This window comes from Lampetra fluviatilis, chromosome 26 (genome assembly GCF_964198595.1).
Source record: "Lampetra fluviatilis chromosome 26, kcLamFluv1.1, whole genome shotgun sequence".
Lineage (NCBI taxonomy): Eukaryota > Metazoa > Chordata > Hyperoartia > Petromyzontiformes > Petromyzontidae > Lampetra > Lampetra fluviatilis.
This window is the reverse complement of record NC_136300.1, coordinates 9,659,673-9,682,309: the sequence shown is the minus strand read 5'-3', so window position 1 is coordinate 9,682,309 and position 22,637 is coordinate 9,659,673. Positions and strand designations below refer to the sequence as shown.

At 44.0% G+C, this 22,637-nt stretch overlaps 1 protein-coding gene across 1 annotated transcript in view; it reads right to left on the bottom strand.

The window, feature by feature from the left end:
• The window catches only part of LOC144942060 (copine-2-like), a 62,527-nt gene that overhangs the window by 16,624 nt on the left and 23,266 nt on the right, over positions 1-22,637 (bottom strand). The window contains exons 6-10 of the mRNA XM_078868717.1: positions 22,137-22,220; positions 16,970-17,059; positions 11,834-11,932; positions 5,991-6,077; positions 3,698-3,757 (exon numbers count right to left, since the gene is read on the bottom strand). Of these exons, the coding sequence (XP_078724843.1) occupies positions 3,698-3,757; positions 5,991-6,077; positions 11,834-11,932; positions 16,970-17,059; positions 22,137-22,220 (420 nt within the window). The remainder of the gene's footprint in view (positions 1-3,697; positions 3,758-5,990; positions 6,078-11,833; positions 11,933-16,969; positions 17,060-22,136; positions 22,221-22,637) is intronic.

Genomic DNA, 22,637 nt, shown 5'->3' with positions numbered 1-22,637 from the left:
CTCAGATGACTTGTGGATGCACCACCTGCACTCCCCCGTGCCAACTCGCTGCATTTTAGCCGCCCGGCGTTCCACCCATTGTGAGTGTCACTCCTCCGCCCATTGTTGCTGGAGGGCATCCTTCACGAGCCTCCTCCAGAAAGGCTGATCTTCACACCGCTGGTTCCAGTCATTAGCAAGCCTACACATATCCAGTTCCTCTTGCACGAGCCCATCTCCTCTTCAGCCTGTGACGCACTAATTTATCTCCATATATTTGGCCAAACGCAAGCCGCTTGGGCATGTGGTGGTATGCTGATAAGCATCAGAAATTCACACAGGCTGAGCAGCAACTGGTCATTGGGTGACTTTTGACTCAGACATGAGAATGGAATCTTGTTTGAGAACACTATGAAAATCTGCACACGGGCCAGAGCCTATGCTCATAAGCACGCACATTAGCGCACACGCAGACCTCCGATTAGCACGGTTGACTACGTACGGTGCGAAAAAAGTTCAATATACATACAGACCACATCACACACTCGCAACGAACATAAACACACACACATTCCCGATCCACACCCACGCCGCACAAAAAAATTAGGAACGCTAACTGCTAAATCGAATTACCAGTATTTCATTTTTATGTGCCGCTATAATTGTACACTTTTCATCAGACTAACATATCTTCTCCTCTGCTATTATTAGTTATTATTTAAACAGTTAACACGTTCGGGCATGTTTTCCCTCCACGGAGACAGGCAGAGCTTCGTGATTTGGGGGACGCAGGTGCTGACAGATTTGCCGTGCAGGCTTATACAGGTCACCTCGGCATACGCAAGGCAACGTAACATTTTCTTTAAATGCCTCCAACCCACTTACAATATTGTAAAACCCATATTCTAGTCAACTGCTAAATGAAGGCCTCTACTTGCCTGTCTGGGTCATGAGGATAATTTACCATACTTCACCATGCTTTTCGGTAACAAATTGGTAAAGGCTGGAACCACAGATGTGGGAACACAGGGCTTTGAGCAAGGGCAGGGAGTTCACAGCACAGATTTCTGAGGGAAGGTAACTATGGGGGCAGCAGAGAAGAACGTTTATATTGTTTATATTGTGCTGAACGCAATGCATTGGGACAATTCCGCAAAACGAATTTAAGAGGAACCGCTAGGAATGTTCTGACCTGAGGCTAAATCGGGCCGCAACTCGTGGCCTCGGAGACACACAGCCGCTTGCGTGCTGCGGTGAGTGACGCCGACCTAAAACGATGTATAAAATCTTAATACGGGGAAGTAAATGCCCATGCTGAAATGCATGGTGGCTAACATGAAACTATTTACTCAGACAATATTGACGTGCCTACACATACGTGCAGAACACTGAATCTCACGATAGGTGAAGGCGCAGCCCTGAAATTGCTTGCTCACGTCACTGCAGGCAGAAGTGCCTCTACTATAGGGAGCTCTAGAGAAGCCCCTCTAACTAGAGGGCATTTTGGCTTATTCTCCTATTTCGGCATTTGCTCGTCTCCATTGCTAATGTTCATATATCGTAGCAGGTACTTATATTATGCCACGTCAACCGAAGTAGGCCTAGGGACCAATGTAATTGTTGCTCGGCACTTATGTTAGCAAGAATCAAACTGTAGCCAGTGGTTCCAATGCAATGCGCTAAGAACTACACTATGGCTCCCCCTAACTCATATACATAAGAGAAAGATCCTCCGTATAGCCTTTAACAGACAATTAGGACAAGTGCTGTTAGTGAGCAATATGAAGGCTGGCACAGGACACTCGGGGGTGGGTGGCCAGCACTACCCCCAGCCGCCTTTGTCTCTCCAGTGGTGATGTGTACACATCGCATAAGGCTCTGTTTTTAGGCTGAGTTTACCTTAGGGAGACCCAGGACCAGTTCTGATATTCATAACGAAGTTGGGCTGTGAGCGGAAATTGAACTCGGGTCGCTGGGTTCGTAGCGCAGTGTTCTAACTACACACACACACTGTTGTGCTCTGCATGCTCTGCGCTTTTACAAATAAGTACACTGTCTATTTGTCTGTAAATTATTCAGGATGGATCTGGGGTGAGCACCAGGGTAAAACAGAGTGGACTGCAGCGGAGCGACATCTTCTCAATGGTGCGGCTCGCGTTGGTACAAGGGGGATATTAATAGGAGCGAGTAACTCGAGGAGACCTCCGCGCATGAGATTGCGAGAGTGTGCTCGCATCTCCCGCATACCTCACTAAGCCTCGCGATCAAAGTGTCTGACCCATGCGAACCCCACAGCCTCAACAGCCCCCACCTTTATCCCCAAGGAGCCTACTTGCAAGGACACGACAGGGTTCTCCCCGTTTACTAATTTTTACCGATCGCAAGCACGGGTTAACACCAACCCCCACACCACGGCCTCTAACAGTGAGCCGGGCTGGACCGCCGAAGCAGTTTGGTGTGAAAGGGTCATGAGAATGCCTTCTTTACACCGCAGTCCAACCCAACGATGGCTCTTCATCATGCGTAAGTAATGGAGTGCAGTGCTTTGTAATTTAACACCCAGCGAGGAGCGCCCCCACACTTTGTGAACGGGATGAGGCAGTCATAAATTAAGACGCTAGATCTATGCAAGGGCGATGTGGCTATTATGCGATTATTATTTTTCAGTGCCTTTCAGATGAAACCATAGCGTTTGACACAATGCATCTCCTCCCGTCTCCCCCTGCGCCTTTCTCACTGACCATGGGAAACAAATATTTCCGAATCAGTGTTTTTGCTCAGCGTGCAGTTTTTCCTGCTGGGCGAATAATCCAATAGATGGCTCCAGTCATGGCCTCCCCCCAGCTGTGAGTTGTGAATTTGTGGCAGACTTCCCATTCCTGTCGCATGCAGAATCATGTTTTGTTTTACTCCGGTGTCTTTTCATTTCTTCCCCACCTCCTCCTCAGTGCCCTGGAGATTCTGCTCAGAAGTGGATCGCTCCGCCATCGCGCCTAGAACATCAAGCCAACGCTCCTATTCCGTGTCACCCCTGCACTCGCTCAACCAAAATTGCCTTTCAGCTGTCAGAATTGGCCGAGGTTTATACATGTTTTGTGTAAACGTATTTGCAAGAGGACGTGTGGTGCAGCAATGGAGCGATGAGATCAGCTCGTGCACATGTGTTGCGTGGATTATTCCACCACAGGACCATGACAGATTCCGACGGTTTAGGAGTTAACGTGGCTGCTGATGATGACATATATGCAGACCTTAATATTTTCACTATAAGCATTCTCCGTACTTCCAAAAAATTGCAACCTTCTGTTGAAAACGCAACCGACGGAACAGGATTTGGGAGGGTAGGCGGCACGTGTGAGCGAACGCGAGGTGCGGGGAACGCGCAGCACGCTTATCACAAAGGCACGGCCAAGGCGATAATTTACACCTCGTGGTTCTGTCTGCACTCACCTTAAAATCCCATCCACTCCCCCACAGAGAGACGGAGTAATGTGAAGAGAGTGACAGATGGCTCTTTCCTACAAATATGGGAACCATTCAGTTTGGCTCAGTGCGAGTACCAGCAACATAACTTTAACCGAAATATACAATTCGTCGCAGAAATGCGGGCTGAGGGTTTTAGGAGGGAAGTGTTGAGAGGGGCATGGGGAAGCAGTGAGCCGGGTGGGCGGGCCAGGGCGAACGCACAGGAGTCGAAACAGGGCAGTAGTCATCGTACCGTGAAATGAAGTTGGCACCCTCCAAAGATGTAATCCAGGAAGGTGTAGTCACGCGATATCTGTGTTACGTCGAGGGCAGCATGACAGAATGGAAACAGCAGCATCAGCAAGCGGAAAACGTAGTAATCTCGCAGCAGACATATATTAGCTTTTTTAAACGACGCTAAATTTTTTTTCTTGCCTTTGCAGTCACCTACCTTGCACCGTGTTCCAAGCACACACCACTGGCATTTCCAATATTGTACTCAAAGGTTGTTAAGGCTTTCCTTCCCGACAGCACTTTTAGATTGAATGCAATAAAGATCATATTAATGAAAAGGGATACGATGCACACGGGCTGTGTATGTCAAACTGCGCGGGCTGCGGTGGTCTCTTCAGGGAAAGTAGAATTACCAACTCAGAAGCAGATTCCAACAGCAATTCGTAACGAGTACAGTGGAGTGGGCTTCTGTCCATAATAATCCCATTCAAAATCATTTAGCATTTTGTACAACTCCTGAGTACAAATGGTGCCAAAATATATTTTTTGTCAATTGCTTCTGTGTATTTTGAAATAACTACATCTTACCAACATCATACTCCTAAAAATGTTTTCTAAATAAAGCTGTCCTGTCATTCTGTTAATTACTCAAGAAACAAACATAGTGCAAGGATGGGCAATACACTATAAATCAGCAAAATACATTCTCCTGAAAATGCATATTTGTTTTTTGAGAGGGTGGGATCTGACCTGAAGAATGGGAATTTTTAAAATTAAGTTAATTGTGTGTTATTTAGATTTGTTTTCACTAGAAAATACCTAATGACAGATTAAGAATTAAGATTTTTTTTTCAAATTATCATCACACTACCACCAATCATGCTACTGATAGACTGAAACGTGTTGCCCATCATTCCACTATCAAAACCGAAAGTATTACAAGGCCCGAGCAGCGTTGCTGTGTGCTCGTCCGTGGTGGCGAGATGGTGCCAAAAAGTGTTGCCAAAACTATTTGAGCGCTATCCAGAACACAAAAAAACACACAATTCTGACTAATTTTACAATGACCAAAACGGTAAGCAGAAACTTGGAACCTGCCATGAGGTGTCGGTAAGTTTGCATGGGCGCTTAACACGGCTTTAGCGGGGCCTTGCTTAGAGGGTGCATGTTCATTTACCATGGGGTTAAAGGCTCCGATAAAAATAAATAAGCGCTCCGTACCCTGTAGTGTGCGAGTGCAGCGAATCGCAATTAAGCCTCCGAGGTTTCTAGGCGCGGCCACTGGTCCAATTAAACATCACTGAAGGCTTTTATATATTTTTGAAACGTTCCTGTTATTTATACCTTCACTCACTCACGTACTTATTTAATTTAAGCAGTGCTCAATAAATACCTTCCACATTGACCATGCCAGATTGGTCGGTGCGACACAAAGCACTCATTGTTTCCGGATTTGCATTCGAATTTGTCACTAAAACCTCCACTGAAATACATGACTGCAGTAAGGTGAGGATTAGGCTTGTAGACATGCTTGCCAACTTCCTTGCATTCTACTGGGGCAGCCCTCAGGAATAAATGCTTGTTAAAGGAAGACAGAGCCCAAAAAACGTTTGTTAACAGGAAGAACATATGTGAAGTTAGAGGCATCATGTTGACTGTAAAGACAGGTTAGTGGGCTCGGGCAGGGCACGTCGCTAGAAGGGATTATGGCCGGTGGTCGAGACTAACAATGGAGTAGCAGCCAAAGGAGTGAACATGCTGGAAAACATGTCGACCGTGGAAATGGAGTAACTAAATTAGCTTGTGCAGGGGCTAGATGGATTGTTACAATGCAGGAATGAGAGATGTGGCATTCATCCACAAGTTGATAGATCATGGCTGATAATGATGGTGTCCCTATTGATGGGCCACAGTGGCAAGATGTTAACTACCTCGCCTGGTATACAGGAGGTCGCGGGATTGACCATGACCCTGACGCCTGTATATTTGGAGTTTGCAGTGTCTCTCTCCCCTTGGTCACATGGAATTTTCTCCGGGTCCTCCGGTTATTCCCTCCACATTTAGAAACACGCATTCAGAGTATTTGACTGCTAAACATTTCCACATGACAAGCAACTTCGTTGAGCTATCATTTGTGGGTAGGTCGTTTCTGCAGTGAAATCACTACAGAGATATCAGGATGAACATCAACAAAGCTTTGTGTTCTGCGCTGTGTCTTCATTGAACATATATTCGCATCCCACGGAGTTGATCACAGCACCACTATTCTCCCAGTGCTCCTCCATGCCGTTGCCATGCGACAGCATACCAACCTTGCACGACTTGCAGATGATGATGCCTGAGTTTTTGTAGCTCTTCTTTTTTTGTTTCTTCTTGTTGTTAATGCACTCAAACTCCACCTGCAGAGAGCATGGGTGGCAGGGAGGACAGAGGAGGAGAGGCAATCCATAAAGTGGAGATGTCACTATGCGGGCATGGGAAGAGGGGAGTGGGTGGTGTTTCTGATAACATCATGCTGGCCCCATCATCTGGAACTCCCTCAAGCCATCCTAGTCAATGAACCAAGACCAGATATTTTACTTGTCGGTACCACCTGAAAGGGTATAACTTTAGCAACTTGCTTACCCACCCCTACTGGACATCTGTGAAAAAGAGATTCATAGTTCATTGTACATCACGTCCCTCTCCTCGCGTCCACGCAGCGGTCCCCCTCACCCTACCCCACACCCCCCTCTCTCTCCCCCCTTGCCCCTCCCCCCTTTCTTACCTATATAACCTCTTACCACGGCATCTCTCTCCCACTTCAGAAAAAAAAATATATTGCCGTGGTTTTCCCACCTGATTATGATTGCTTGTGTCGCAATTGAAACGTCGTGATTTATTTTATTTTATACCTACGTAACTTTACCGAAAGAACCAAAGAGTATTCATTGTATTCCTTCAGGATAAATAAAGATTCTGATAGTGGTTCCAATTTCTTTATGTGGCCAATAACAGTGAATAATGTGATAACCATTTGAAATCAGCAGACTTACCAAGGAAATAACCCTTATTGGTCGTATTAATAATAGCTAGTAACGATTTCTGTTCTGGCCCATAGACTATCTATGCTGTCACCAAGACCAGGTTCAAAACCTATTTTTTTTGTTCTTCTGCCGATGGCTCTGCCAGTCACTCACTCAAAAGTCTTACTTGCACAACAAGCATGGGGTATTTTTCAAGTGTGATGTGTTGGGGTTTAACAATTATATGTATTTTGAACTTCATTTGCACTGTACGTAACCAACCGTGCTAATCGTGGGTGCGTGAAATTGCACGTATTCATAAATTCTTATCAATGCTTAAGCTGTCGTGACACACATTGCATTGCTGGCATGAGAATATTTTTTTATCGATGAATATAAGTTGTGACATGTTTGTGTGAACAATGCAGTCAATTAGTGGCCGCTGAATTCACCAGTGTGAAAAAGATAATATATTCACAAATCGAATTCTGATCTTGATTTGCGGAAATTCATCAAATCACTCACCACCTGGAAGGAGGGGAGGGGGGAAGGGGTGAATCATTACACCCCGAGTAATGATGTCACACTATTATTGGCTGTAAGGTCGAAGCAATTAAGATGTAACCCTGCACGCTAGAATATGGCAAAATGCACGAGACCAAGAAGCTCTTACCTCAAAAATAACTATTTCTGAAGCAAACGTCAACATCTTTTAGATGAACTTCAAAAATAAATGTATACATGTTCTGCTGGTTGCTGGTAAATGTATTTTGTAATTGTAAAACATTTAGAAGCAATAAAGAGCAGACTTTAAAATTTCAACTGCTCATGAAAAGCTGTCCTTTAGGCCACAATGATTTTTTTTAAACACCAATGAAAACCTCTTCTTGGTTCTTTCGGTAAAGTCACGTAGAAGGGGAATAATAAAATAATAAAAATAAAACAATAAAATACAATTCTCACGACGTTTCGGCCACAACGCAAGCAGCCGTGAAGAACAGGTCTGTCGGAAAGACAGCGTCTCATTCAGACGCTCTCTTTCCGGCAGACCTGTTCTTTCAAGCGTCTGAATGAGACGCTGTCTTTCCGACAGACCTGTTCTTCACCTGAGGACGGCTGCTTGCGTTGTGGCCGAAACGTCGTGAAAATTGTATTTTATTATGTTTAATTTTTATTATTTTATTATTTCCCTTCTACGTGACTTTACCGAAAGAACCAAGAAGATTAATCCCTGCAGTCACGAAAGATTTAAATCATCAATGAAAAGTTCATTTGTTCTTTCAATTTTCTCTGGGACGCCAGTTGCACACAAGAAATGCTCCACAGCGATGTCTCAATGTGCAACAACTACAAACAAGAGGCTTTATCTGCCATGTGCAGCACGCGGCTGACAGTGCGGCTCACAGGAGAGAAAACGGGCCATCGTCTTTGACCGACAAATCTGTCCGTCTCGGTCGCTCACTCTGCTGGGTCAGTGAAAAATAATGTGCGCTTGCAATTGGCAGGGCAAACGGGCTGAATGTAAACGAGCCACGCAGCGTGGCACAGCCCTCTCTCCCCAAGCAAAAGTCCGTAAGGCACGCTACCGCGTGCACCGATGTGTTTTAAAAATAACGTCTTTATTGACCTACTCGTAACCACCCGTGCGCACGGCGGGTAAGGTTTACCACGGCCGGCCGTAAGTGACAAATTTATCCGCTGCTACAAATTGTATTTTATTCAGGAGCCATTGAGATGCACGATGGCACCCTGTGCTCAAAATAAGTTGCATGAGCTCCGGTAGATCGGTAAATCCTGCACCACTATACTATCGCTGACCCGAGCCATCACTTTTTCTCTTTCACTCTCAAAAAGCTGTCAAATGCATTTAGAGTGCAATGGTCCATGTGAGGGAACATGAGCAAGGGGGCGCGACAACACTGGGGCAGCTGAAACGAGACGTGCACCACCAGCGACGAGAAGTGTGGTGAATGACTGACAAGTGTCTTGCCGGCACTCTGGGCCACTAACCATAATAATGTAAACGAGCACTTAGAATGTTTAGAACGTCTCAAAAGGCACGGTTATCGCTGCACAGTAAAACAAAAATTTTCATGCAGTTTTTTTGCTCACCTTTCCGCTATGCAAAACGTCTGCACTTTGAAGTGCATGAGAATTCACCGCTTTTTAAAATGATCCCCAAAGAAATTTCTGCGTGGTCATTTATCAATAATAGAGACACATTTTTACATTTGATCGTGACAAATTACTACAAATGTAGAAGCTGTGGCCTGCACAGAAAAGCGTTTCTTTCTCACTTACGAGGATAGGAGGGCCAGATTGTGACACTGTCATGGTCTTTACGGATCCACAACAAGGGCAATCTGATAACATCTTCTTGGTTCTTTCGGTAGAAGGGAAACTTCCCTTCTACGTGACTTTACCGAAAGAACCAAGAAGATGAATCCCTGCAGTCACGAAAGCTTTAAATCGAAATCTGATAACAGTCAACGAATAAGTCACCGGTGAAGAGGGCACACTGCCAACGACATTCTCCTGCATGGCATGAAGAGGCCATTAAAAAAATAGGAATCCAGAATAATCAAAAACCCGTCCTGGTGTTAAATGAGATTTTTTTACCGATTGCACGACTCACTAGAAAATGAGTCACGTCAAGCAATACAGACGGGTCATTTAAATTCCTGCTGCTAAGGAGACACTTGCAGGCAGAGTCCTGTGCTTTAAACCCCCCTCGTGCTTGCACACTCCCTTCCCTCTCCTTTTACCCCCCTGGCGCCTGCCTCACTGCGGTCATTACCGGCCTTCGCAGCGATTTCACTCTAATGCTGCAAGCGGCGTAATTGCAGAGGAAAGGAAAGACAAGAGTTCACCTCTGGCGTTTGCAGAGACGCCCGGGGAAATGGGGGTCTCTGCTAGGCCCCCCACCCCTGGGAATCTCGAGCTGAGGTTGCACATTACTATAATGGTAACGCTCACTTCACCGAGGTTCCATAAACCCTCACATGCCCCCCAAACTCTGGGCATAAACCTTTAATGCCCAGATGCATCAGCATGCAGCGTCCTGGCACAGGCGCCCAATTAAGTCCACATTTATTGCATTATGCTGCATTACATGCACCGTCAGAACTCACGTATGCTGCTAATGCTGCACAATTATTGAAGGAAATGAACACGAAGCCACGGTGTCTATGCCTCCCTGCCGCCCCCGCCCCCCTGCAAAACGTTTCACAAGTGACGAACAGCCACCAGCTCTTAAACTAATGGTATGTTTCGCATAAATTGCCAAAATGTCAAGTGTTCTGCTGGACGATTTTAGCGCAAGTATTTGCTTAGATACGTATCAGCAATGAAAGGTTAGTGTTGTGTAATGGTGAGTGTTTATAGCAGAGGAGATTTTTCCATGATCTTTGAATATATATTTTTATATAGTCATGTGACACTGGCCAATCAGACAATGGGATCCTAACGAAACGTGGTATGCTGACGAGTGCTTAAAGAACCCAATATGAGGATTTTGTCAACTGTGAAGCTGTTTTCCTGCATAATTCAACCTTTTGTTGAGCTAAAAAAAAGGCATTAAAAAGTCAAATTAAATGTCACTTACCCAAGCAAAGCGATCTTGCAATAACAAGACCTCCAATCTTTTCATAGCCCTGGGGTAATATATACTCTGACATGTCAACGCAATACGGAGGCTGAATTCCATTAGATTTGTATGTTTATGATTCAGACAGTAGCACAACTAACCACGATGCCAAACAAGAACCTCCAACACAGCTCACGCAAAAAAAGGCATCGATTGACATGAAACCCACGCTGCTTGCCTGTGCCCGTGTATATTTAACAATTTCACGTTACACAGGAGCACACCGCGAGTGTTCTTGCGGCAAATGTTGAGACTGTGCGCCGTAATTATAATGGTATATCGACGCGTTACTGTACATTCTCCTTCAGTAAGATTGCATTCCGCGCGGCTCTTTGAACCGAGGAATTTTCACTAAGTCCCACAAATCCTCGTGATAACAGACCCCTATAACCCCTTTTCAGGGCTTTCTGGCCTGGTAGTGGCGGTCCGCCTCCTGGCTTACACCTTGAACCCCACGCGGCCCGGTCGCCAATGCATTCCGCCGCAGGGCAAAGCCACGCGTTTCATCTCCTAAGCATTGCACTCCACTGTACTGCAGAGCCATGCACTTCCAACAGCCAAACATTTCCGACTGTGGAACTCACGTTCACGGCACTTTTGTCAAAAGCTCACAGCACATTGGGAGTTTTGTCTCAAAGTCAATAATTGTATGCTTTTTCACCAAGTAAGGAAATAGGAACTGCCAAGCTATTCGTGATGCCGCTCCAACCGAAGCTGGATATAAGCACAGTTCTGATGTAAGCAAGACAAGTTACACTGATGGGGAGAAGGTGAAGGATAACTTCTATACAAGCACACTTTGGATATAAACCACCTTCTCTTACTCCCAAGCGATGTGCTTATATCTGGCATCTGCTGTATTAAATTACAGGGACTGTGCGTATGGTACCACTCCAAATGCTCACTTATGCAACTCCGATACCATTTCTAATGAGATAACTGAGAATAAGGCTCCGCATCCATCTGTTGAAGTTCATTAGTATTCGTGCCTTCATTATGGACTGAGGTCTCAATTGAACAGCCTCTTGTCAAACACGAACCTCAAGATAATTGCTGGACAGCGCGCCTTCACCTAAAGCGCTGTGTGTGTATGCAACAACTCACCAGCTGACATCTGCAATACGGAAAATAGCATTTCATTACCAAACTAAATGACCATCTGTGGATAATTTTTCAATGGTCTTTAGCATTTCAAACAGTGGCATCACTTCGTGAAAATCTGGCAAATCACTAAGCAGCGGGTGAATCATTTCATGGCTAAGGGGACAATATTGTTATTCTAAACCTGACCAAACTGGCAGTTTTGCAATATTGCCTAATATTTAACTGATTAACCCAAAGTATGTCACTGTCAAAGTGGACAAAGTACACTTAAGGGGGCAGCATCAGCACGTGATGTTAGCTGAAAGGTGGAACCATCTCCTGTACAGGCACCTGCGCAAATTCTGCGGCGGTAAAATGGCGGGTGGCAAGCGAGAGTGGGGTCCACCGTGGTGGACGTTACCTCCATGCTGCCGGAAGCCTCCTTGAGGCGAATGATGTTGGTGTAGAACTCGCCGATGAGGTCAGGGCTACCGTGCCGGTCCCAGTCGTAGCACACGACCTGCACGTGACAGTGGTGGCAGCAGAGAGAAAGTAACTGTTTGTGAAGCTGCTATCGTAAAGTTTTCGCAGTAGTCCCGTACAGCTCTCCGATGCGTTTTTCGGGTGTACTGTGTATTCTTCTGCATGATGACACGTCATGGACATCATTCCGAACAATACAGGATACAAGCCGAAAATACATCCTTCCCCCACACATCCAATTAGCACAGTTGCCTACGTACGGTGCGAAAGAAGTTCAACATACATACATGAATACATTAAAGAGCTAGCTATTTGCGTCATGCGTTTCCTGCCATTGTTGATCAAAGTAAAAATTCTAAGTCTGTCACTGTTTAAATTAGATGTGTGAAGTGTTTATCTCTGTTCGTGGCCCAGAGACAGCCAGCATGCAGTTCAGCCACTGTTGAATTCGCAAAGCAGTTACTGATTTTATCCAATGAGGAACGATGGGCTGTGTTGACCTCCCCCTCCCCGGACTGTAATTTGTACTTATGACCTGCCGAGTACTGTGACAATAGCAGCAACCGCCTCTAGGAACCCCGTTATTGTTTTGGTCATCACAAATTGGTAATGTTTGTGGACAAATGCATTTTCTACCAAATTATTTGCATTTGGAAAGGGTTTGTGTTTGGTAAAAACATGCACGGTACAGCGTTGGAAATTGGCCAGGTTAGGTGTGAGGTTGAAGGACGCTGACACAACGGAGATTTAAATGACCAGGAATTATGCAATGTGATGAACAATGAAACGATAGAAGAGTTAAACAAATGTGTTTTTTTTACTTGCATTGAATTAGCGCCTTTACATGAGCATATAAAACCATCAAATAAAAAAATTTGCATGTCACTCATCTTTCACGGCAATGAGAAAAAAAACGCAAAATAAACGTTCCATAAACATATCTGAAATCTCGCTGAAGGATACAAATTATAGTTGCAAATATTAACGCATTACCAGACTCAAATTCATCATAATCACGATCCATGGGCAGATAGCCCATAAATGTCCGCTGCACGTGTTAGTTAATCTCCATTTTTTAAACATTAAAAACACATTTTTATTATTTGTATTAACAATTGCCACGTAACAATGACACACTGTTCTCACAATTAGCATTCTGCCGTCGACGTGCATCTTCCCCAAAGAGGCGCCGTGCTCTTCTTTGCTTTTTTAGCGGCTTATCTCTCTGCGCACAGCCCTGCTTCTCACGCGGCCACACGAGCCGCACCGTGAACAGAACAGCCGTAGCTCCCCCACTTCTACTGCCCCTCCGCTCGCTGCACCCCAGCGCAAGCTATCGAGGTGTACCGTTCACCCTCCCCGAATCGGAGAACGCAGTCCATCAATTGAAATTAATCATCTCCTTTTCATTAAAGCGTGGGAGAGCACACACTCATGCAGCTGCTGTTCCAGCCGCTACGCCCACCATGAACGCGAATATTTACAAATTGACGTGATGATATTTGTGAGAAGGCAAAGAAATATCCAAGGTACTGGACTGTCACGGCCGAACGGGTCATCGTGACATGTTTCTTTGTCGTTGGGTTAAGCCGAGAGAAAAAAATAAATCTCCACGTTGCATTTCTCACTCGTTTTCTTCTGTGTGGGGAAAGTGTTAACTTTTACATTTCAAATTGGCTGGAAAAAAGATAAAGAACTGCCTGCTGTCTGCAGACCAGGAGCATGAGGGACAAAAACCCACCAATTAGTGTCAGTTTTATGTAAATAGATGCACTTACTGCAATGTAGATGCAATCTCTGCTGGTTAGTGAGCTCTGACCTAATGATACAAATAACGTGCACCAAAAAGCCTTTTAAAAGGCAATAATGGGCATATTAAAGCTTCAGTTAGACATGCTTTTTAATCGTGGAAAACTTAAGTGACGAGAGATGTGCAAAGCAAATTAAGAACGTCGGTATTTTTTGTGCTGTTATATTTCATGTTCCACGTGGGCCCCTCGAGCAAAGAATCATTTGTAATTTTTTACGACAAAAACAAGAATTATCTTCATCTTACCCAATTAAAAGGCGTGCAGTAGAAATGTAAGCTTTGAACGCAGATCTATTTACGAAACATGAAAGCATTGCAATTTCTACCCATGTGCATTTCTACATGTCATGTTATGTAAAAGTAGAGTTCAAAGTAGCGTTCTTACAGCGTGCAGGAAATAGATTCCTTTCAACCCAAAACGAGCTTAACGTACGAGCTTTAACGAAAGCAAGCAAGTGCGTGTGCCACTTGGACAACACAAAGAAGGAGATTTAAGAGCGGAATTATAATCATCATCAGCCAAGATGAAGGCCTCCCTAAGCTGCCACCATCTCTCTTAGTCTCACAGCACAACAATCCATGTAATCGATCCATATTTGTTTTTTGCTGAAGCCACACAGGTTATCTTCTTGGTTCTTTCGGTAAAGTCACGTAGAAGGGAAATAATAAAATAATAATAATAAAACATAATAAAATAATTCTCACAACGTTTCGGCCACAACGCAAGCAGCCGTCCTCAGGTGAAGAACAGGTCTGTCGGAAAGACAGTGTCTGAATGTCACTGTCTTTCCGACAGACCTGTTCTTCACCTGAGGACCGCTGCTTACGTTGTGGCCGAAACGTTGTGAGAATTATTTTATTATGTTTTATTTTTATTATTTTATTATTTCCCTTCTACGTGACTTTACCGAAAAAATCAAGAAGATGAATCCCTGCAGTCACGAAAGCTTTAAATCAAAATCCACACAGGCTAGTTTTACGTCAAAAATCGTTGTCATTAAACCTCAAACCACCCGGCAATATTGTTACGTTTACAAAATATATTACTTATATTTGCCAAAGTTTGGATTAAATACTGACCAATAAAGCTCCTCACCAATTACTTAAGACTTTTCATGACTGAACTTAACATCAACATATGATGTGTCGTTCAAACTATTTAACTATCGCAGGTGACCCCCGACTTACGATGGCTCAATTTGCGACCCCCCACTTTTACGACCTTTCTTACTACCGACTCGTCGCCTGATGGCACTCCTTTGCTATTCCGCCGTATGCGTATGTACATCAGTCTGCAGCTGCGCCTAGAGTAAACGCAGCAGCGTCTCGTTCACAATGCTCTTCACTTTTTAGTCAATTTTCTTCACATTTAAAAAACATTTCGCCTTTCGTTACCTCTGAGAAGAGGAAATGTAATGCAAATGCATAAAAGGTACGTAAGAATGATCAAATGTAAGTGTTTTCTTTTACTTAATAAATAGTTGTAAAAAGTTATGTTCAGTTACAATAAATGTTTGAGTTTTTACATTTATTTTCGTGGTCAATTCAAGTATTTTTATGGTATATAATCGGTTTCCAGAAGCTGAATCCAAATTTATAACAATGTGCCTAATGGAAAATAATGGTTTGACTTACGATGGCTCGACTTACGACCGTCGGCCAGGAACCAATTAGGTTGAAGGTGCGGGGGTTGCCTGTAACAATTTATATTTTACCAGGTAAGGCCCACTGAGCTAAAGAGCTCTTTTTAGAAGCTACTTGGTCACAAATTAGGCTTAACGAAGTGGCTTATCATGTGGAACTGTATAGCAGCCAAATACCCTGAAATGCATTATTCTAAATGTGGAGAGAAAAACGGGAGGGCCCGGAGAAAAATCCATGCGACCACGGGAGAACATGCAAACTCCAAATATACAGGCGTCAGGGTTGGGATCGAACCCATGACCTCCTGTATATCTGGCGAGGTAGTCAACATCTCACCACCGTGTAAGTGAGCTTCATCGGAAAGTGAACTTGAAGACTAAGCGAGGCTGCCTCAGCTGTGTGCTCTCAAGTACCCACCGTGACAACAATGCCAACCTCCTCTGTCTCATTGTAATTTGGGCCTGGCCACCTTTAATGTGATTATTATTTCAAATATCCTCAACAGAAATATATTTCAAATCTATTCTAAAGCCAAAGTGAATTATTTCAACATTTCAATAAAAACGTAAATTTTTTCTCCAAATAGGGCTTCATTGACATAGATTCCTAGCCTACTGCATGGTGTTACTTCGAGTGGTTATTGAGTTGTCATGCTATTTTTACAATTTAATCATCAGGTTACATATGTTGTGCTGGTTCTGTTGATGTATAATTGGGTTTAGTCTGTAGTACTGTACAGTTTAAATATTCACTTGTTTTTGAAAACGTGGTGCCATACAGAAATTACTTTATAACTATCAGTTCTAATGAAGTTTTTTTTATTGATCTCTATCTCATTTGTTTATCTGGTTACGCGTTGCCATGACTACCTATTTTTGCAAAAGACTTGCATTCACAGTGTCCATCTCCTTGACATGCGTTTTCTGCAACAGCAGATGCATTACACTGTGAGTATATGATCCGTCTCTGGTGTTCCTTCCTTCAGATGCACAATGATTCTCCTGCTGGTCTGGCCAACACAATGAAGGCCACAGCTACATGTAAATCTGTATACACCTTTCTTGACAGTTTGTCTTTAACAGGTGCTTGCAGTTATTGTACATTGTGGAAGGTGCCGAACCTAACCTAACCTTGATGTTGTGTTTGTTTAGGCTCCTGGTGATTCACCAGTGGTGCCTGCAATGCAGGTTAGTTTATGGCTGTAACTGTAAGTGGTTCAGAGCCATCAGTTGTGCTTTGTTTTGTCTGGAGGTTTTTTTAATCTGTTGTTAGCTATAACCATTATACTGTAAAGCTTACTGGAAATGCAATTCCATGTTTAAGCACACTCCATCGGATACTGTTCTTACTGCACGCATTAGCATCTTAATGTTGGAGGAATTCATGCACAAGTGGAGTTATCATGGCTGACGATATTAACAGACGCAAAATCATAAAGACGCAAGTCGTGATGGGCATGCCTTTATAGAAGGGCTCAGCTTCACTACTTAAGAGAATCAATGTCAAACAAACCAGGTCCTCCTCATAAGGATGACTCAGAGATGCAGCTCCCACAGGTGCACAGCAGTTACCCAAGGGTGAATTTTCTGTTATTGCCTCCCTGCTTGCACATATGCATACCTTGATGTTCTTCTCCAGGTCCCCATTGCAGAGCACCTGCAGGTGGAGGGTGAATGGCTTCCATGTCGGGTCCAGAGTGTTCCTCACCACCTGGAGGCCGCCAGTGCAGGACGAGAGTCGTGTGAGAGATTGCGTCCACACACATCGAGGATCACCCCCCCCCTCACCCCCTGCCCCTTCCATTGCCCTTCTATACTCACGAGTATGCATTCAAGCAGAAATCACCTTCTTACGCACATCTGACTAAAACTGGCAGAGGCTAGTATTGTGACAATTGCAATGCAAAGCTGTCCTTGTGCCTATGTGTGCTGTCCCGTTTTTACTTTCAGAGGCACGTAACCGAGCATTCAGAGTATAAGTGCCTCTAACAGAATGGACAACCTTCCCATTCATTAGGAAGTTGTCTAGACAACCTGAATGTACTGGGCTCACGCCCACTAACATCCTTCAGCGCTACACCTATTGCAGGTGCTCAAACAATAAAATAAAGCGTTTGCGTGGGTCTTGCGGTTGCGCTGCATACCACTCCTGTGAGTTTTGGGTTGCACGGTGTGTTTGTCCGGCATGAATTGCAACAAAGCCCCTAGCTGAATCCAGTTCCTGAATTCACTTCCTGAAGAAGCTCCCAGCACGGTGAGGTGAAACATCAAGACATCGCACAGAACATCACACGGAACAACCTGACAACACATCGGAGAGCTAAAACAGTCCAAGCCCACAAATTAATTCATCAAAGTAAAAGCCACTCAAATGAACATTGCGGTGAAAATAAATCAGTGGAAAGTCCACATTCCCTTGACGGGGGGGTCAGTTTCTTCATATGATTACCAATGTTATTATAGATTCATAAAAAATATATATGTATTTTGAGTCAATATGCTGTCGAATGAAGGCCTCCCCATGTCATGCTGGTCATGGAGGTTGTTTGAACATGCTTTTACCACGCTGTTCGATGCAGGTCGATTAAATAATTCAGATATCACTCACGACTGATGTTAGCCATGGCTGGTAATCGAACTCAGGTTGTTGTGTTCATAGTGCAGTGCACTGACTACTGTGTCACAGCTCCACCACAGAATTATTATTATTTTTAAATCATGATACTGATTTAGCTTGATCATGGGGTCATGGACCTATTGCAAAGTGTTTTGTGGAAGGATGATATTTGTTAGTACTAGGCATGTGACGATTCGCTCCCCTCATGTTTCTACAAATGTTCACGATTTAGGGTCACAATTAAGATTTTATAGCTGATATTTATTTTTCTATTGTGGTGAACGATAGCACATCTTGTGGCTGCAGAGGTCACGTGAACCTATTTCATACAACATATACAAAAAAAACTGATTCTCACAAGCATGCTTTAATGTAGTGATTATTAACCTTTACTGCAGCCTGCACCCCTTTGGTTCTCAATCGTTTAAAACATATTTAATGTTAATAAACACGTAGGTTTGATGAAACAAAGTAGTTGTACCTATGTGCCTGTGTTTAATTTGTGTTTTTGATTATCTACCTTCTAAAAAAAATCTGCCATGTTTTGCACCCCCAGAAAGGGCATCTTGCACACCCCCAGGGGGTGCGTGCACTCCAGGTTAAGAACCACTGCTTTAATGCGTGTATCGTGCATACAAATGTATTTTAAATTGATCAATCAATGCATTGCTGCATGCCTATGGGCCCTCGCTTTGTTACCGTACTGAGCTAGAAATCGTTAAGCCTGTAGGCCACAGGTAAACATACTGTATGGGTGGGCTGTTATACATTTGTGGTGGGGCTGAAATATTTGTTTTGAAATAAAACACGTTTTTAATTAAACATATATTCCATACATATATTTCTTTCTTAAGAAAATCGATGTCCAAAAATGAAAGAACGCAAGGTTGCGCAAGCGCGTAATAGACTGACACGTCTGGGGGCATTGGTTCACCAATTGCTTCAGCCCTCTACGGGTGCTGTTTGTAATGACCTTGTGCTAGCTTGCACAGTCCTGCTTCGGAACATTGTAGAGCACAGGCTGTATTTGAATAAAAGCTAGTGAGGAGGTTTGAGGGGGCTAAGCCTTGTTCGTCCTAGTCGTCTTCTCCCTTTAGCTCGTGCTACATCATTTGCTGAATACCCGTTCGGCTTAATATTATGAAGCCCAGGTGCATCTCACCCAAAGCTCGTGTATTTTCTCAGAAAAAAGAATCCCTCACTTCGGACTTGAATGTAAGCCTGGCATTAAGAATTATTTCAGTGGGCTAGCCTGGACAAGTGCAATTAAATACCCACAAGTCACGACGACGCTGGCTTACAAAACATTAAATAATATTAATAATGTAATGAAAATTAAATTTGCCGATTAAAATTCCTGGGGAAAAAATTGGTTAGAATTAATACTTCCACTTATTGAGTGACCTCTGAGCACTGAGGATAATTGCTGCCAAAAGTATCCACAGCTCTTGCATAACAGCTCCAAATCTAATTTAAACCAACATAATTTGGCCTGAAGTTGATTTAAATATAAATCTACATTCATGACTGAAAATATATTGAAAACTTTTTTCAGGAATGTCAAGAAGCTGTGTTTGCTTGACTTTGCTAAAGCAAATATATTTATTGACTAGCTTTACTACCCGGGTTCACCCGGGACTTGGATTCACCACGCCCAGCCCCCTCTCTCCCCCCAGTGGCGATGTTCACACACCACACCAGTTACTCGTTTGAGGCTGAGTCGACCTAGGGGAGGCCCAGGACCAGTTCAAATAATCGTCACCGGTGGTGGCCGTGAGCGGGAATCGAACTCGGGTTGCCGGGTTCGTAGCGCAGCGTGCTAACCACTGCACTACCGCTCCCCCCAACACACACACACACGCGCGCGCGTCCATAGGTACACCTACACGCGCTTGCTGCAGACACACACAACTTTTAGGGTGCGTACGGCAGTAAACAACTCAAATAATAAAGCAATTCTGCGCGAAGAACGCCTTAGACCTGCAACACAATTGTATGGCACTGCACTCGCGGAGGGTTGGGGGGGGGGGCGTGACGTCAGCAGGCACACTGCGTGACGCTTCCGCATGCGGGTGACATGACAAAGGTGTGACGTCACAGCTCACTTGCCGTGCAAAATATATCCATTATTGCGCCCCCCCCCCCCCCCCAAAAAATACAAAAGTCTATTTTTATAATTTTTCCATGGTGTACAGTCTGGAAAGTACCCACGTGCCAAATTTCAAGTTTGTTGCATGACGGGAAGTATGCTAAACATTTTGAACAGACACACATATTCACAAAATTTCCCTTTTATATATATAGATATGTTCAAGAAAAATAGTGAAGAAAAAATGTGCAAAAAGACTGCAAAAAATATCTTAGGCTACTGATAATGGTATCATCATCAGCCATGATCAATCAACTGCTGGATGTAGGCCTTGACAAACTGCCATCGTGTTTCACGATCCCGGGATTCGATCATGTTACACCAATGACCAAATCACTCAGAATGTAACTTCAGCTTGTCAGACCACAGAAACTAAACATGGGTGAGTCTGGATAGTGTTTGTAATGGGTGACCCTAATGTAAAATCCATTGTTCTACTGCAGTTCTATGCTCCCATGTCAATGGTCCCCAGCTTCATCAACCCCAACTGACCAGCGTGCAAAAATCGTGTTGAAGTATGGTCAAAAAGTCCCCACGACCAACTGCATTTATGAGACCATATATAGTTATGTTGTTAAATATATAAATGTATGGGTTAATTCTATGTGTGAAAATAGGTTTTCCCCTTTTTTCTGGCAACAAACAGGTGTTAAGATGTTAGAACACCAAACTGAAACCTTTTACAAGGTATCATGTCTGCATTAACCACAATACTTGTGGTCAGAATGCCAACAAAAAACATACTCTGATAATATATGCATTGTCTTTGAAACTGATTGGTCCACACCAGAGACAGCTTTCTTTTGAGCCGAGTCTCAAAACGGTGTTAGACAAAAGGCGTACAGCACAAAGACAAGCATTATCAGTGTAATGAGATATAATTCAATGTGTTTTCCGGTCTGCACTAATTTTTTATATTGTGATGGGCGTTCTTGTCATTTACATATTTGAATAATCGAGACCATCCAGAAGTACATTTATAAAGGGCTGTATATTATTATTAATATTATACGGTGACTATTACATGAAACCGTGACAATCAGGTTAATGGTGTGAGAAACACGGTACAAGCGAGAGTGGACAAACGAGATGGTAAAAACGAGGCAAAAAATAATCAACTCTCAAATCAAATTTAGCGATTTTACCAAATCGCTCGGGGAGGCAAACAGTTTCATTGCCAGTAAGGAGCAATCAGTCTCATTGACTGGACCGCTCAATGAAAATAATGTGCTTGACTGGTCACTAGCGACTACTCAATCCAAATGACTGGAGTCACTAATCAGTGGCAATGATTCGACTGACTGTCCACTCGTTACCAGCCCATCTCAACGATTTAATTGGTCGATGCCAATGATCAGCACGGCTGGTCAGCAGTAACTGGATTTAAATGTCAGAATTTTTTTTTTTTAAGTGCTCATGGCTAAAATGAGAGTTAAACCGTCTCATCACTACCACTTCTGAAGCGATAGTGTCATCACCACCGCTTCAGACAGACCACCATGAGCACGTTCATCATCACGCTCGGCTCTTGGCAACCTCCGCTTTGTCTGTAGCTCTGACATCGCTGACTCCTATGAGCATCGATCCCTCCGCGTGAATAAGGGGTATTTATGGTTTGGCCAATCACGTGACTTGTTTGAGGGGACGAGGGGTGTGCCCAGAGGAGAGGCGTCGTTAGAGCACAGCTGGAGTGGGCACCGAGCCACGTGTCGGGAGTGTGGGCGGAAGGTGGTGCTCGCAAAGCACAACACATCCTGGTGGCTATTTATGGCTGGGCCAGGGAGACTAAAGGCCCCCTAAATAGATAGGTGCCGATTGGGGGAAGCACGGCGTATGTGACGTTCACCGGGTTTTAAGCAAGACACATTCGAGTGGTGAAAGCTGGTGATAAGGGACTCACAAAAGATGGCAATGAATTTCAGGACAACAGCACTGCTGATTACTATAATGGTGACGTTCGTGATCACGATGATAATGCCAAAATTAAGAATGCAGGAATTAAGTAATATGACAAACACTCACTTCGGTTCTGTGCACCAGCATCCAGGTGCCATCAGGGCTCTGCTTGTAAATCTCAAGATATGGGTCTGATTTTCCAAAGAGGTCCTGCCAGAAAGACACACAGGACAATGGTAAACAAGAATCAGGGGCTTGACACAACACGTTTTTTAGGCGAGGAAATGCAGGCACCATCCCGATTGAAACCCAAATTACCCGGACCATACAAAAAACCCCAAGCCCATCTCATGTTCAAATACAGATAGAATGCTAGATTGATTACATTTTGCCCGACAATCTACACAATGAGATTCACATGATTGTACTGACAAGAAAAGAATAGTTCATATTCTCCATGTACGCCGTATAATGTACGCTTCGTCTGACTCCCTGTTATCTAAACTAGCACGGCTCTTGTCCTAAGCCGCCCCCATCCCTCCATCCTCCATAATCCTCAGCACACCAGTTACTCTTCCAATTACCGCTAGTAGCCTAGGTGCCTTCACTCCCGTCACAGTAACTGAA